The sequence below is a fragment of the Elephantulus edwardii genome, unplaced genomic scaffold, assembly GCF_000299155.1.
Source record: "Elephantulus edwardii isolate Elephantulus edwardi_28Jun2011 unplaced genomic scaffold, EleEdw1.0 scaffold00052, whole genome shotgun sequence".
In the NCBI taxonomy this organism is placed as follows: domain Eukaryota; kingdom Metazoa; phylum Chordata; class Mammalia; order Macroscelidea; family Macroscelididae; genus Elephantulus; species Elephantulus edwardii.
This window is the reverse complement of record NW_006399802.1, coordinates 15,930,099-15,945,188: the sequence shown is the minus strand read 5'-3', so window position 1 is coordinate 15,945,188 and position 15,090 is coordinate 15,930,099. Positions and strand designations below refer to the sequence as shown.

The window sequence follows — 15,090 nt, the reverse complement described above, 5'->3', positions numbered from 1 at the left end:
AATAATTTTATTTTTTAAAAAAGAAAATAGCAAATAATAAGACTTTTTCCTCTCAGTGAGAGACTTATAATCTAGTCTTCTAATTATCATTCCAGTTCACTGGATCAGTGTTTTTCTTCCTTATGTTTTTGGCTTTTGTTGTCTTTCATTTCTTGACTAACATAATTTCCTACTGTCTCATTGGTCTTTTTGTTGATCTGCCATGTTGTTGTTTACCATCGAGTTGGAACCAACCCATAGCTGACCGACCCTCTGGCGGTTTTCAGAGCCAGTTAATCATATGGGAGGAGATTGCCTGTCTTTCTCCCTTGGAGCAGCTGGTAAACTCAAACCACATGCCTTTGATATTGCAACACAGCATCTTGCCAGTAGGCCATCAATTGGCCATGACCAGTGTCCATGACCAGATCATGTTGATCTATCATAAGATTGTATTTTGTTGTTGAGAAGATACATAAGAAAACATACCAATTTAGCCCTTTCTGTGAATGTTCAGTGGAATTGGTCACACTCTCTGAGTGACACAGTCTTCTCACTTCCCTTTCTGAGTTGTTTTTCTCTTAGTAACATAAATTTACCACCCCTAAGATCTCTATAAAATCTGTCAAGTTAATGTTATATAAAGGGAGCATAATGCTCAAAGATGGTATTTTTTTTAATAGTTAATAATTATCCCAGGGCATTCATTTTAGGAATTTATTCAGGCTTCATGACTCCACTGAGTCTGAGAGTCCATGAGAATTTGAAATTCTGTTCTGCATTATATCATTTTTGGTCAGGATTCTTTTTTTTTTTTCTTTGATCAGAATTTTCCTATGGAATTTTTGATCAAAATATTTAGTAATGGTTACCAGGTACCATCTTAATTCTGCTGTCTTGGCAAAGGAGGTAATTGTTTATGGTGGAAATCAGACAGTACATTCCTCCTCCTATTCCTCATTTTCCTTTTTCCTCTGTTATTCAAGGAGTGTCAGTTGTATGTTGCAAGCTTTTAAGACACCAGGCACTACGGAATGAGCTTGGAGTTAGAACAGAAACATGAAACACAGTATTAGGCTGGTTAACTAGTATGTCCCCATTAAACCATGACCCCAAACCTTCACACCTTGAACCCAAATCCTATCCCCTAAGATCTTTATTTCTCCCTTTCCACATGCATTTCTTTCTCCCCCTTTATCTCATCAAAGGCAATAATGCTTTTTTTCCAAATACAGTTAATATTTTTCTGTTTAGTGATAACACTTATTGCTTCTTGTAGTGTATCTTAACCTTTTTTTCTCTGAGTTCCACTGAATTTGTGAGTTATGTCAACTCTTGGTGTGTTATTATTAAGGACTTGTGATTTCTATGTGAAATCATCAATACAAATATTCTTTGTAGAATATTAAAGATAACTTACTAATAATCTAATATATAATGTTGTTGTTGTTGTTATGTGCTGTCGAGTCGTTGTGACTCATATTGACCCTATGTACAACAGCCCTAAACCCTGCTCTATCCTGCCAGGCCTTAGAGACCACCAGTGTGGTCTTCCATCCTCCAGTCTCCCCTTTCTTGTCCCTCTTCTGCTTTTTCTCCATCCTACTTTTCTTTGTCCCTTGGCTTAAGGCCTCTTTATATGCTTATTTTAATTATTTTTAAGTTCTTTTTTTTATTCACTCTATAACTCAGCAAGTTTTTATTTCCTTGAATTTTCATAAATTTCATTATTTTGAACCATTTCTAAAACTCATGCAGCAAGAGCAAACAAACATTGTTTGTTCCTTATAATTAATTTCTCTCACTCAATATCGAAACCACCCACCAAATGTTTGTGGTAGTATCTGCTTGGATTTGTAATTGTAGTTAGGTCAACCATGACTCACAGTGACTCTGTGAATGATAGTTCTGAACCCTGCCCTACCTTGTGCCATCTTCACTATCTCTGACATACTTGAGTCTGTTGATAGTCACTGTGTTGATTGATCTCAATAAAGGTCTTCTCTTTCACTGACCTGCCACCTTTCTAAGCATGAGGCCTTTCTTCAAGAACTGGCCTTTTCTAGCAGCATGCCCAAAATACATGAAAGAAATTTTCACCGTCTTTGCCTATAAGAAACACTCTGGTTTTACATTTTCTAAGGTGCATTTGTTTCCTTGGCAGTCCATGAGATATTAAGTACTGCTCTCCAACACCCTACTGACACTGCTTTTTCTTCTGTCATTTTTATTCTTTATCCAGCTTTCAGATACATTGTTGTTTGTTATGTGCCGTCGAGTCGTTTGCGACTCATAGTGACCCTATGCACAACAGCCCTAAAACCTGCTCTATCCTGCGCCAACCGTACCGCCTCTGACACACCCATCCCGAATACCCCAGTCACTGAATTAATCCATCTCATAGAGGGTCTTCCCCTCCTGTGCTGTCCCTCCAACCTCCCAAGCATGATGTCCCTCTCCAAGGACCCATCCCTCCTGGCAACATGTCCAAAGTATGTCAGACGAAGCCCCAGAATCCTTGTCTCCAAGGAGTAGCTTGGTTTAATCCTCTCCAAGATGAATCTGTTTGTTTTCCTGACAGTCCATGGTACATTCAGTGCCCTTCTCCAGCACCACAGCTCAAAAGCATCCACTCTCCTTCTGTCCTCCCTAGTCATTGTCCAACTCTCTGATGCATAACAAGCGATTGCAAATACCATGGCCTGTATCAGGCGCACCTTAGTCTCCAGAGAGACACTGTTGCTCCTGAGTACTTTAGAGAGGTCCCTAACAGCAGACTTTCCCATCGCGATACGCTTTTTGATTTCCTGACTGCTGGTGCCAAGAGTGTTGACTGTGGAGCCGAGCAAACTGAAGCTGTGAACAATCTCAATCTCTTCGTCATCCATCTTGACGCTGCCAATTGGTCCAGTGGTACATAGCAAGTAATTAAATAGACCATGACCTGGATCCAGCACACCTTTAGTTCAAACTAACATTATTGCTCTTTAGTGCTTTGGAGAGGTGCTTGAGAGCAGATTTTTCCCAATGTAATACATCTTTTGATTTCTTGACTGCTGCTACCAAAGGTGTTGATTGTGGATCCAAGTAAGATGAAATCATTGACAACGTCAATCTTTTCTCCATCTGTCGTAGGATTTCTCATTGGTCCAGTGGTGAGGATTTTTGTTTTCTTGATGTTGAGATTTTAGTCTTTGATTTTCTGCAGCAAGTATTTCAAGTCATCTTTACTTTCAGCAAGCAAGATTGTGTCGTCTGCATAACGTAGGTTGCCACATTCTTCTTCACCTGGTCTAGTTTCTGGAATATTTTGCTCAGCATACATAGTAAGTAGGTATGGAGAAAGGACCAGCCCTGACACACATTAGCACAAATGTATATCAGAGACTATACCCCAGACCATTTTCCATTTTAGTAAATAGAATTAACTCTGGTTGAAATAGAATATTTTGATAATTAAGAAACAAAATTGACTTAATATAGGAAATCTTTTCACAGAGAAGAGGTCAGTTTCAAATGGCTTTATTGATTTAATTTTATCAAACTTTATAGAAATAATGCCTGACTATACAACCTTTCAGAGAATAGAGGAAAAGCAACATTTCCCAACTTGTTTTTTGAGGCAAGTGTTGAACAGATAATAATAAAAACTTTCAAGAAAAGGAGACTGCTGTTCTATTACCTTCAAAAAATGTACACACAAAAATACATTAACATTAGATCTAACAATATGTAATAACTATAATGACCGTAACCCTGTGACATTTATTTCAGCAATTCAAATTTTATTTAATTCCCAATTATTGATTGATGTAAGATGTTTCTAATCATGTCTTATTTGCTAGGCTACCACCACCTCTTACTTGAAATATTGCCGTAATCTTCCTGACTGATCTAAATGCTTTATCTTTTGCCTCATACAATGTTGTTGTAGCATAGCATCTTCAGTGATCTTTTAAAAATTTAGTATGGATTATGTTTCTTTTAAGCTTAAAAATCTCAATGATTTCCTTAACATTTTAAGATCCCTTATAAGAGTTTATCTGACTATATAGTTTTACTTTTTTGGGCATAGTACCCAAGTCTCTTCCTACTCTGTCTGAAATCAATTTGTTTTCATTTTAACAGATAGTATTTTGTGTTTTGTGTTCTCTACTTTGTAGGAACCAGATGGAATTAAAGGAGGGTGGGAATGATGCTCAGTGATGCTTGTCTGTGTCTTTGTTAGAATTGGTGTTATGTGCCTTTGGGTTGGAACCTACTCATAGTTGGCCCTCCGCTTAGATTTGTGGAGGCTCTATATTGCATGGGAGGAAATTGGCCATCTTTCTCCCAAGAAGCAGCCAGCATTTAAGTGGGCAGCACAACTGCTCATCCACTAGGCCTACACTCTTTGCTGTTGTAGATTTTCTTAGGTGACTAGCCCTGGAAGTTATGCCTTTTTTTTTTTTTTCAGGAATACCCCCAGTTTGTTGTGTTTGTTTTTTTTTTCCTTCAATTCCTTACACATTATTATGCTGTTATTGCCCTCATTGAAAGCGATAAAATGTGTTCTCTTGTTTTATCCCTTCCTCTACCATGGAAGTTTTCTTCCTTAGAAAACATGGCTGTATTTCTTCTTCTTGCCCTCTAGATTTGCATGTTACATAGGAATTTCACTGATTTTCTTTAGTTCACCTCTTCAGCCTCTGAGTATGGAGGTTCCTTAGCTGATTTATACCTCTTTTCTCTGTCACAGAGTATCTTGTTTATTTACTTGTTATTTTCTTAAGTATATTAAATGATAGTAGTCTCTTTTCCTTGTTTGGGCGTAGTGGCTATATTTCCATCTTTCTTTTGTTTATTATTGCACAAGAAAAGTTCTAAGATGTAATATCATTTGGCTAACTCAGAAGATCATTCAATTGCTTATTTGCAATATATTTTTGAAATTTCCTATAGTATTGATTTTACTTTATAGACACACACATATACATAAAATTTGTATATACATTTATGTTTGTTAAAATATGTGTATATCTCTGTCTTTTCTTGAAGGCCATTATGAGCCACTTGAGCCATTATGAACTTTTTATTTCCCATAATGTGTATCATAGATAGTACCTGTCCAGTGTATGTTTACAAGTTGATTGAAAGTATGATATCTGATTTTTTGGACATAAAACCATTTATTGTTATTTTAAACTGGGAAAATAAATGTTAAATTATAGTTACTTCTTTATTACTGAAATTTGTTTTTTCTTCTTGTTTCTAATACAGGTACATCAAGAGAGTGTACACATGATTGAAGTTACAAGTAATTTGATTAATGAAACCCTAGCAAACCACCCAGAGTGGGCAAAGTAAGAACACTGAGCAAGAATAAAGATAGATGACCTAGTTCAGAATTGGGAGATAAAAATAGTGTTTGATAAATTTTACTGTAATTTTCATAGAAGAATGCAGTAAATTGCATGGGAAGGGCTTGCCTGCATTTCTCCTGAGAAGCTGGTGCCTTTGTATTGGCAACACAACTCCTTACCACTAGGTCTTCAGAGCTCCTAGGAAAATGAAGCTATTCTCATGGCTTCAAGGACAAGTGCTATATAGCTCACATTCCTTGAATAGATGGAACTTTGTTGAGGAGCTCTGCATATTTTAAAGAAAAGTTCTTCAGTGGATAAATAAAAACACTTATTCATCTTTTTAATTTTCTGGTTTTTCTCCTTTAGTTACTTACACCAGTAATTCTTAAAACTTAGTATTCTTTAGTTGGTCAACCTTTAAAAGGCACAGGTTACTACTGTGTCCCAGATCCCAGGTTGCTCATTCAGTAGGTCTCGTTTAGGTCTAAGAATTTCCATATCTAACAGATATCCAAATAGTTCTGGTGCAGCAAGGCCATTGATCTCATTTTGAAAACCTCTTTTCTTGCTGTTTACTTTAACAATAAAGAGAACTAGGTAGATTCCCCAAGACATGTGTTGGTAGACATGTTAAGGAAGATATAACAGATGAAAGGGAGAGTTGAAAGGATCTGGATCTTCAGGAAAGCTTGAAAGGGAACTCTCAATGTTAGGGTTGGTTAGATCAGCTGGCATGTAAGTCGGGCATAATTCATTTGTATCTGTGTATTGATGTATGATCAGTATTTTTTTATCAGTTACTTAACTCTTATCATGTTAAAAGATCTTTTGATAAAATATACTATGAAAATACATTTTTCTGTTTTATTTATTTAAATTAGTTGGCTTCCTGAGGCTCAGGTAGTTCAAAGAGCTCTCAATTCTGCAGCTAACAATGTGTATCAGTATGGACGAGAATGGATAACCCATAAGGTAAGAGAAGACCCTCCTTGACTTTCTCTCTTGGCAGAGTTTTCATTGGCAGTAACTTTTATTTTAATAGAGTATAAATAAATATTTGGTATAGAACAGTATAGAACTGTATCAATCTATCTCATCTTCCTCTCTGGTGCTGTCCCTCTACCCTTCCAAGCATGATGTCCATCTCCAAGGACTGGTCTCTCCTGGCCACATGCCCAGAGTATGTAAGACAGCCCTTCAGAATCCTAGCCTCCAAGGAGAAAGTTGGTTTCACCCTCTCCAAGAGAGACCTATTTATTTTCTTGGCAGTTCTTGGTGTGTTCCAGCACCACAAATCGAAGGCATCGATTCTTCTTCTGTCATCCTTGGTCATCCCTATTCTCTCTGATGCATAGCAAGTAATTGCAAAGACCATGGCCTGGATTAGGTGCACCTTAGTCTATAGACTGACATTGTTGCTGCTCAGCACTCTGGAGAGTTCTCTGACGGCAGATTTTCCCGATGCAATTCATCTTTTGATTTCCTGACTGTCAGTTGCAAGAGTGTTGATTTTGGAGCCGAGCAAGCTGTAATTGTTTCAACTTCCCACTCTTCTCCATCTATCATGGTGCTGCCAATTGGCCCAGTAGTGAAGACTGTAGTCCTTGACCTTCTGCAGCAAGCACTTCAGGTCTTCTTCAGTTTCAGCAAGCAAGGTTATGTCATCTTCATAATGTAGGTTGTTGATGAATTTTCATCCAATCCTGATGCCACATACCTCCTCATAAAGCTCTGCTTCCCAATAATCTGTTCTGCATATATATTGCATGAAAACTAAGAAGAGGAAATTTACTGAGAATCTAAGGGGGAAAACCCCAAACATATCATGGCTAGAAGCAGTTAGTCTGGAACATTTTAGTTTGATTTGGAACAAGTATAAAGATTCCAGTATGTGTTCATTTTACCCGATTGTTGCCTAAAGTACTGAACCAGATCATATCTGCATTTCTTCCAGCTTCATAAAATTTTGGGAGATAAAGTGAATAATACAGCTGTAATCGAAAAACAAGTGCTAGAACTTTGGGACAGATTGTACCACTCTTGGTTTGTAAAGGTAAGTTATTTTAGCTAAAGATTTTAATTTTAAATGAATAAAGTCTTTATTTTATATGCTCAACAACTATGCAGGATTGTAGTAATACTGTAATTTTACCTAAAGAGCTAGATCTTAAATCTCAGTCAGTGAGCATCACCTTGAATTGTTGTTAGTTTCAGTGGCAGAATTTGTCACTCCTAATGTGTTGGGAAGTGAATGCAAGCCACATATCCAATATACATTTTCCTGTTATTCACATTAAAGAGCTAAACATAATCAGATGAAATTAATCTTAAATAATAGTTTTTATTTGTCTGTATAAATTAAAAATTTTATCTTCTAATAAAATTATTTTATATACCTATGTTCCTCTGTGTGTGTGTGTCCCTAGTACTGATTGAAAATTTGATATCTGTAGAACAGTAGTATCTGTTTAACTACTAGTAACACTAGCACAATGTCTCAGTTTTTGAACTGACCACATTTCACATGCCATGTTTGTCTAGTGCCTGTGGCTGTTTTGGATAAGACAGCTCTTGACATTACAGATTTTACTTTTTGAATAAATGAAGATCTAAAAGTCTAAACATCTGTCTCAGTTATCTAGTGCTGCTGTAAAAGAAATACACAAGTGGCTGACTTTAACAAACAGAAATGCATCCTTTCGTAACTTAGGGGGCTGGATGTTAGAGGCCAGAGTACCAACTTAGGGGAGGTTTTCTGTCTATCTTGCCTCTGGAGGAATATTCTTGTCTCTTCCGATGATTTTCATGAAGCTTGACATTTCCTATACTAGTCCTGTCATTAGCGTAACAAGATAACTCATTCACAATGAGATTAACCACAGGCATAAGGGTTAGAATTTACAACACATATTTTTTAGGAGACATAATTTAATCCATTACAGTTATTTTAAGTCAGCCTTGTGTGCTACTTGTGATTATGAAATCTTAATTCATAATTTATGATGGGAAAAAAATCATCATTTTCAACAAGTAAAAAAAAAATAGTTTTGAAAAGTTATCCCCAGATTAGTAGCACAATACAGTGAGGAGAGCTTCTGAAACATGTTTGCAGGCACCTCAGACTTCAGCCTTGATCCTTGTGGTTTTAGGCCAGTGTTACAAAGTTCTTAGACCTGCCAGTATTGGCTCTCCCCTCCCTAGTCCTCCAACAAGCTTGGGTGAAAGACTCTTATTTCTGGTTCAGTGGTGTAGCAGTATGTAGGTCCCAGCTCATCTCAGGCCTCTGGTTCTCCACTCTGGCTGCTGTGGCTGCTGCTCCCGTGGGCCCACCTCGTCTGGTGTCCTGAAGGAGGAGTTGCATTCTCTGGTTCTCTGCTGGTGGACGAACTTCCTTCGACATTCAGTTTCATGATGAGACTAGTCAATCCCCTTGTGGATTGGTGAGATAGCCAGTCCCATTGTGGATAGGCTAACATACCCTATTCACATTTTCCCGCCTGTCCACATGGCAAAGTCAGGCAATGGTTAGGAAAGCCATTTTGAGTAAACTTTTAGCCACACACCTAATGTATTTTTACACTGAACAGTGGAGATTAATGTCACTATTAACAGAAATGGGAACATAGAAATACTTGCAGAGATGTTAAGATTTTATTTCTACACTTTAACCCTAGCCATCACTTCTTATAATCATAACTGTTAGCTGTCCCTGCATTCTGCCAGTATGATGCACTTCTGGACTTTTGTAGAGTATAATGTTCTTCTCCTTATTCTTGATTTTTTAAAATATATTTTTCTCTATCCTTACTTTCTTTATGTTGGGTAGGAATGATTTAAGGAATTAAGGAATGGGGGAGAAAGAATGGAAAGGTGGAGAAGCCAGTAAGCAGCAAAGGAATTAAATGTTATATTAAAGTATTAGATATATATTATATTGAGAAATAAAATGTATTCATAATTGTATTTATAAGGGAAGTATTTGAGTATGTAAAAAAATACTATATTCTAGATTTTTAAATAGAATTCTTGATTGATTTCTTCAAATATTGTGAAATTTCTCCCTTTCAGTATTTAAGTGAAGTTGCATTGTGGATTACAAACAAAATAGGACATTTTTCTTTTAAACTTTATTTCTAATTTAATTAGAATTTCTAAAAATGTACACTTTCTAAAATAATATTTATGCTGCTCTTTTTTCTTTTTTGCAGTTTTAGACTTTATTCTTTAACTTCCTAGTATGGGAAGATAGATAGAACATGACACTTTTTTTACATTGACCTCAATGTATTATTGTGATTTTGAGTTTTAGTTTACATTTGTCTTCAGAACCTTCTATTGGGATTTTTCTCAGAACAGCTTGTTAACAGTGGTAGCATCTCATTCTTGTGGTCTCAGGGTTGTTGAAATTGAGGTTTGGTGATAAGGACTACTTGTTTTCCAACATACATAATTTTTATTCTTTAGATAAAGATAGAAGCTTAATGTTTAAACTGTTTGTTCCATAGAATGTAACACATTCTGGAAGGCACAAGGGACACAAGATGCATGTAAGCCGTCAGAACAGCTGGCTGGGAGACATTCTAGACTGGCAAGATATCGCTTCCTTTGTCCATGAGAATATCGAGACATTTCTTTCCGTAAGTATTTCTAGTTAAACTAAGTTAAACTTAAAACAGAATCCTAATTCTTACTTTTATTTATACACTGGTGGTTTTTTTTTATATAACTGTTTTGAATACTGTGATATTTACAGTTTTGAGAACAATAAATGTACAGAAAGAATTCCAAATATTGTAGGCGTCAAATATATCTCCTTGGTGCCCCATCTGTGTTTGAAGATATAATAGCAATGCTGAATTAAAAAGCATATGATACTGTGGGCTTTTACATAGGTGCACTTTTCCCTGAGACTGACAGAAATGCTCCGTCCTTGGCAGATGAAAATATGGTTCTGGTTACTTGAGAAAGGGGGAAAATTTTGGTTTTAGCTTGTTAGGTTCTCACCTGCCCTCCTATTTGTTCATCTGTCATCTACTCATTTTTCAGAAGAAGGAAGCAAAGAACAGGTTAGCTCACAGCATTACTAAGTTTTGGCTACTCATCTTTTAAATTTCACAGCGCACTTTACAAGGGGCTTTAGCATATGGTTTTTTACTGAGATGAAATCTTTCCTGTGACTAAACTTGTGATTTTTATTAAATTAACAAATTGAGGCTTGTAATGCTTGGCTTTTTGAATGTTTAATTTTATCAAGATAATGCATGACCATAGCTGAAAAGTGCTTTGGGATTCATAATAAAAAATAACAATGTCCTCTTCTCTCTGCCTCCCTAGTCTATTCTCATCCTCTGGAGGCTCTTTAAAAAGAATCCCTTTAAAAAAAAAACAACAAAAAACCCAACCAACTTGACCTCAGTACTTTCCTTGGAATTTCTAAAATAATGTTTATATTGTTCTTTCTTCTTTTTGCAGTTTTAGACTTTATTCTTTAACTTCCTAGTATGGAAGATGGAACATGGGACTTTTTTTACATCGACCTCAGTATTACTGTCTTACACCTTTCTTGAGATTTTCTTACAAGTACTTTGCCCTCAACTCCCATTCTCCCACTCAACTCTTCCTTTCATTGCATTTAACCCAACATAGTTTAGAATGAAATCTAGCCATTTGTGTCGTTTAGGTCGAAGAATATTTTTGTAGCACATGAAGTTTATTAAAATAGTATTTTCTGTATTCTCTATTACAGACCTTTTCATCTGAGAACTTCAGAGAGTTTTCTTTTTATGTAGGTTGTAACTTTTGTAAGTTCTAACTACTGCTATTTACCCTACTGGCAGTTAAAACTAAGAACTCCCAAAAATGATTGTTAATTCATTAAAAAATAACATATTAACAAAGAGCTTATTTTTCCTTAAAATATAACCTTTTCAAAACAAGGGGAGACTTAAGAGTGAATTTCTTCTGCATTTTTGTGAATCTGTGTAGTATCTGTATTCTTGTCTCTGTTCCTGTAGTCAGTCTTTTGGATTGTGGTGTTTTGGTTGATTAATTTGAAGATAACTTGACTTCACAGTTATGTGCCGTTGGGTCAGTTCCAGATTATTGCAGTCCTCCATCAGGTTCTGAAGCCATAACTCTTAAGGGAACTGTTCACCTTTCTCCCTTAGAGTGCCTGGTAGATTCGAACCATAAATCTTTTAGCGAAGAGGGGGGGGGGTATTTTAATAACCTTTTCAGAAAATGGTGGCTATTTTTTTTTTAATACTACATCAAAGCTCAAAAAAATGTTACTTCTTAAAAGTTAGTTCTGGTGTGGAATTTGAAATAACATCAGTGAACTTTTTGTAATGTGCTTTAGTTAAGCCTCTTGATTTGTCTTCACTAAAGACTGATCTTTTATTTATTCTTTGCCTTCATAATATGCATTGATGGAAATACTTATTGGTTTACGAATTGTTTTCATCGTCTAAATAGTGGCATATTTTGTTATTAGGATTTTAAAACAAACTCCCCTCATTTTTAATATCAGCACCCATCTCAGTAGAAAACATTTTTAAGTATTAGAAAGTTATCAAGGTCACATTGACCAAATTTCCAGAATTCTGATTTTTTTTCTTCTTGAATCTTTAAATTTCTATTTTTTTCTTGAAAAGTTCCAATTTTTCATGGACAAGGCACATTATCAGTCATTTCCCTTTGAAATGACGGTTCCCTGGTTCTTTGAGAAAAGACTTGCCACATAAAGAGTTGGCCAGTCTCCTTTTTCATACAGATGATGTCCTACAAATGCATAATGGTAATAGTTTAGCTCTCACCTTAGCCACACAAGTGATTTTCCTCCAGACAACCATCACACTTCATTTCAAGCAAACTTATTTCATAGTACAGAATATTGAAATGGAAGATGTTCAGGGGCTGAAATGGAATAAAATTAATAGTGTTACTGCATCTTAAAGGACATGCACAAGTGAAACTAGCACCAAATATGTGGCGGTGCAGAACACTAATGCAGTTTGATGCCACTGTTTTGATTTATTAGACACGAGCAGTTTATCTACCATTGTCATTGTGTTATCAGGGCAGATGTCAGCTCCATGAAAAAGGCCAACGTTTGGGTACTAGGGAAATAGTTCTGATCTCACAAACCCCCCTTCCTAAATGGCTGTAGAGGGTCTACTTGTCTACCTGTCCTATACTTTGAGAGCCACTTTGCTATTTTAACTTTTAGAATGCCTGGTTGTCTGTTGACTCTGACATAGATTCCTTAATTTAAAATACTACTTTTCCTATTATCCTTCACTTCCTCCTCAGGAGACAGGTTCAACTTTACTTTTCAGCTTAGATTGCGTTTTTAAAATTTCTGCCATCATATTTATATAGAACAGATCTTATTTTTTAAACCTTTTAAAAATTTTTCTGAGGATAATAATAATTAATAATAATGAAATTTCAGAAAATCATTGAGTATAATGAGTTTCTTTAAAGTTTGTTTTGCTTTTCTTTTCTTTTCTTTACTAGAGGCCATTCTTAGATATCTTGTGACTTTTGATAGTATATTTCCTTTTAGAGTGACTTAACCTGCCTCCGGAAACTCTATGAACTTTGTTATATGTTGGTAGTTGTAGAGGGGCTTCAGGCCTTTTGTTCATAGGTTCGCTATGAGTTGTACTTGACTCAAAGACAATCAGCAGCAACAACTATAAAGCTAGTTAAATGGTCACAACCAGAATTATAGATGAGCCAAGGAAATTGTATGACCTGAATATTTTTTCAGTACTTATGTTGGCTAACATTGATTAGACTAAACACAAATTTGGCCACTGTTTTCTAGTTATATTTTGGGAATTATTTTTTGACTGTATAGATCTTTCTAGTTGTTAGAGTTTTGAGTATCTTGTTATTGCTTGTGGGGAATCACTCAGTGTTGCAATTTGTCATCTTGCTTGACTGTTAACCAAGAGGTTGATGGTTCATTTCTACTGAGAGCCCTTCAAAGAAGGGCCTCCTGATCTTTTCTTGCGAAAGATCAGCCATTCAAAGTCCTGTGGATCACAATTCTGTTTTGCACACATGGGGTTACTAGGAGCCAGAAATGATTCCACAGGGTGAGTTTGTTGCTTGTGGTTTTATTGATTTTTTTCCTTTTAAGTTTGGCATGTAACATTAACATTTGAAAAGTGTCTTTTCTTCAGTCTTGTGGTTTGTGTGTGCATGTGTGCGTGTTTAACTTGTGTGCCATCGAATCGGATCTGACTGGCACAGGAGGAGATTGCACCTCCTCCCATGGAGCAACTAGTGGATTCGAACCACATGCCTTCAGGATCTCAGTGCAGCGTCTTGCCAACAGGCCACCAGAGCTCGTCTTCAGTTTTGTCTTAGCTGATCCCTTGGTGCATGTTAAGGAAGATTATGTGGTTGTTGTTAGAAGCATTGAGTCTATAGGTACTTTAGTTGGTTAATTTTTTGAGTTAACGCAGAAGCTCTTTTTTTCTATCAATATGACCCACAAACTATTTTAAATGCTTTTTGTTAAAAATTCCAAAACAACTGAAATCCCAGGACTGATTGTCAGAATCACAAGTGAAGGCATTGTTGGTTTGCTTCTCAGAATCAGAGGCATTGTTCATTCAGTCTGTATCCCACAAGGTCAAATAGTCAGTCATGCATATTTTTGTAGGCATTATAAGGCATTTTCGAGTTTTATATAAGGAGGTTTTGTAAATGAAACCAGTCTGCCAAAATTCTCTTAATGAAGACTGAGCTGCAGTTTGCAAGAAATTCTGAGAGCAACAAATGTGCCTTTGTAAGTGATACATTTGAGGTAGGAAAGGAATGGCTTGGCCTTTCTATAACTGAACAGATGGTAGAACTTGAACTTCTGACAAAAACAAGAACTGCTGTTTTGGAAAGGGCATCAAAATAAAAATCAGACATTATTTGAGTTCTGATCCCAGCCTTGATTCTCCTTATTAATTATATGCTCTTGGGGAAGTATTCATTTATTTATTTATTTTTTAAATCTTCAAGCCTCAGCTTGCATATCTTTAAACTTGCCATGATCTTATCAGCATTACTTCCTAGTAGCACTGCTATGAAATTTATAGAAACTTGAAAACAATAATGCTTTTTATTTTGTTTCCATATTTTTCTTTAGGGGAAAAACAATTGAATATTGGAAAAATAGAACAGATATTATCATAAGAGAATTTGAGTTCATAAGAGCTAGGCAGTGAAAACCTGCAGGTGTACTGTAGGTTGTATACATCTTCTTTTAATAGTATTTAACATATTAATCATTTTCTTCATCCTAATACCTAGTCTTAGTGCATTTGTAGATGATAGAACAACTCAACTTGGTAGATCTGAGGCAGATCTTAATTTAAGGGTCACTGTCCATTTCAGAAAAGCTTTATAGCTGCAGAGTTTTGTCATTGGGCCTCTCTGTTCATTATATTTATTGTGATTATATGGTGTTATCTCTCAGGAACGTAAGACTAAGATCAGATTACATTGGATGTGGCGTGATAATCATGGCTTTTACATTTGTAAACAAATTGGAAAAGCATGCTAAACTCATTACTGTGGAGTTGATTCTGACCCCTCATTGCCCTTCATTAGCTTTCCAAGGCTATAAAGAAATAATGCTTGTTAGCCAACTGAATGTCATCTTCGGTGAAGTGCCTGTTCATATCCTGTGCCCATTTTTCTATTGGATTATTTACCTTTATCTTGTTGTGGTGCTCAAGTATTTAATAAATTCTGGATA

The 15,090-nt window shown here is 36.0% G+C and overlaps 1 protein-coding gene across 1 annotated transcript in view; it reads left to right on the top strand.

Moving 5' to 3' along the window:
* TMEM245 (transmembrane protein 245) overlaps positions 1-15,090 on the top strand; it is a 98,112-nt gene that overhangs the window by 54,532 nt on the left and 28,490 nt on the right. Inside the window, exons 9-12 of the mRNA XM_006886919.1 lie at positions 5,239-5,321; positions 6,206-6,296; positions 7,279-7,377; positions 9,830-9,961. Coding sequence (XP_006886981.1) covers positions 5,239-5,321; positions 6,206-6,296; positions 7,279-7,377; positions 9,830-9,961 — 405 coding nt within the window. The remainder of the gene's footprint in view (positions 1-5,238; positions 5,322-6,205; positions 6,297-7,278; positions 7,378-9,829; positions 9,962-15,090) is intronic.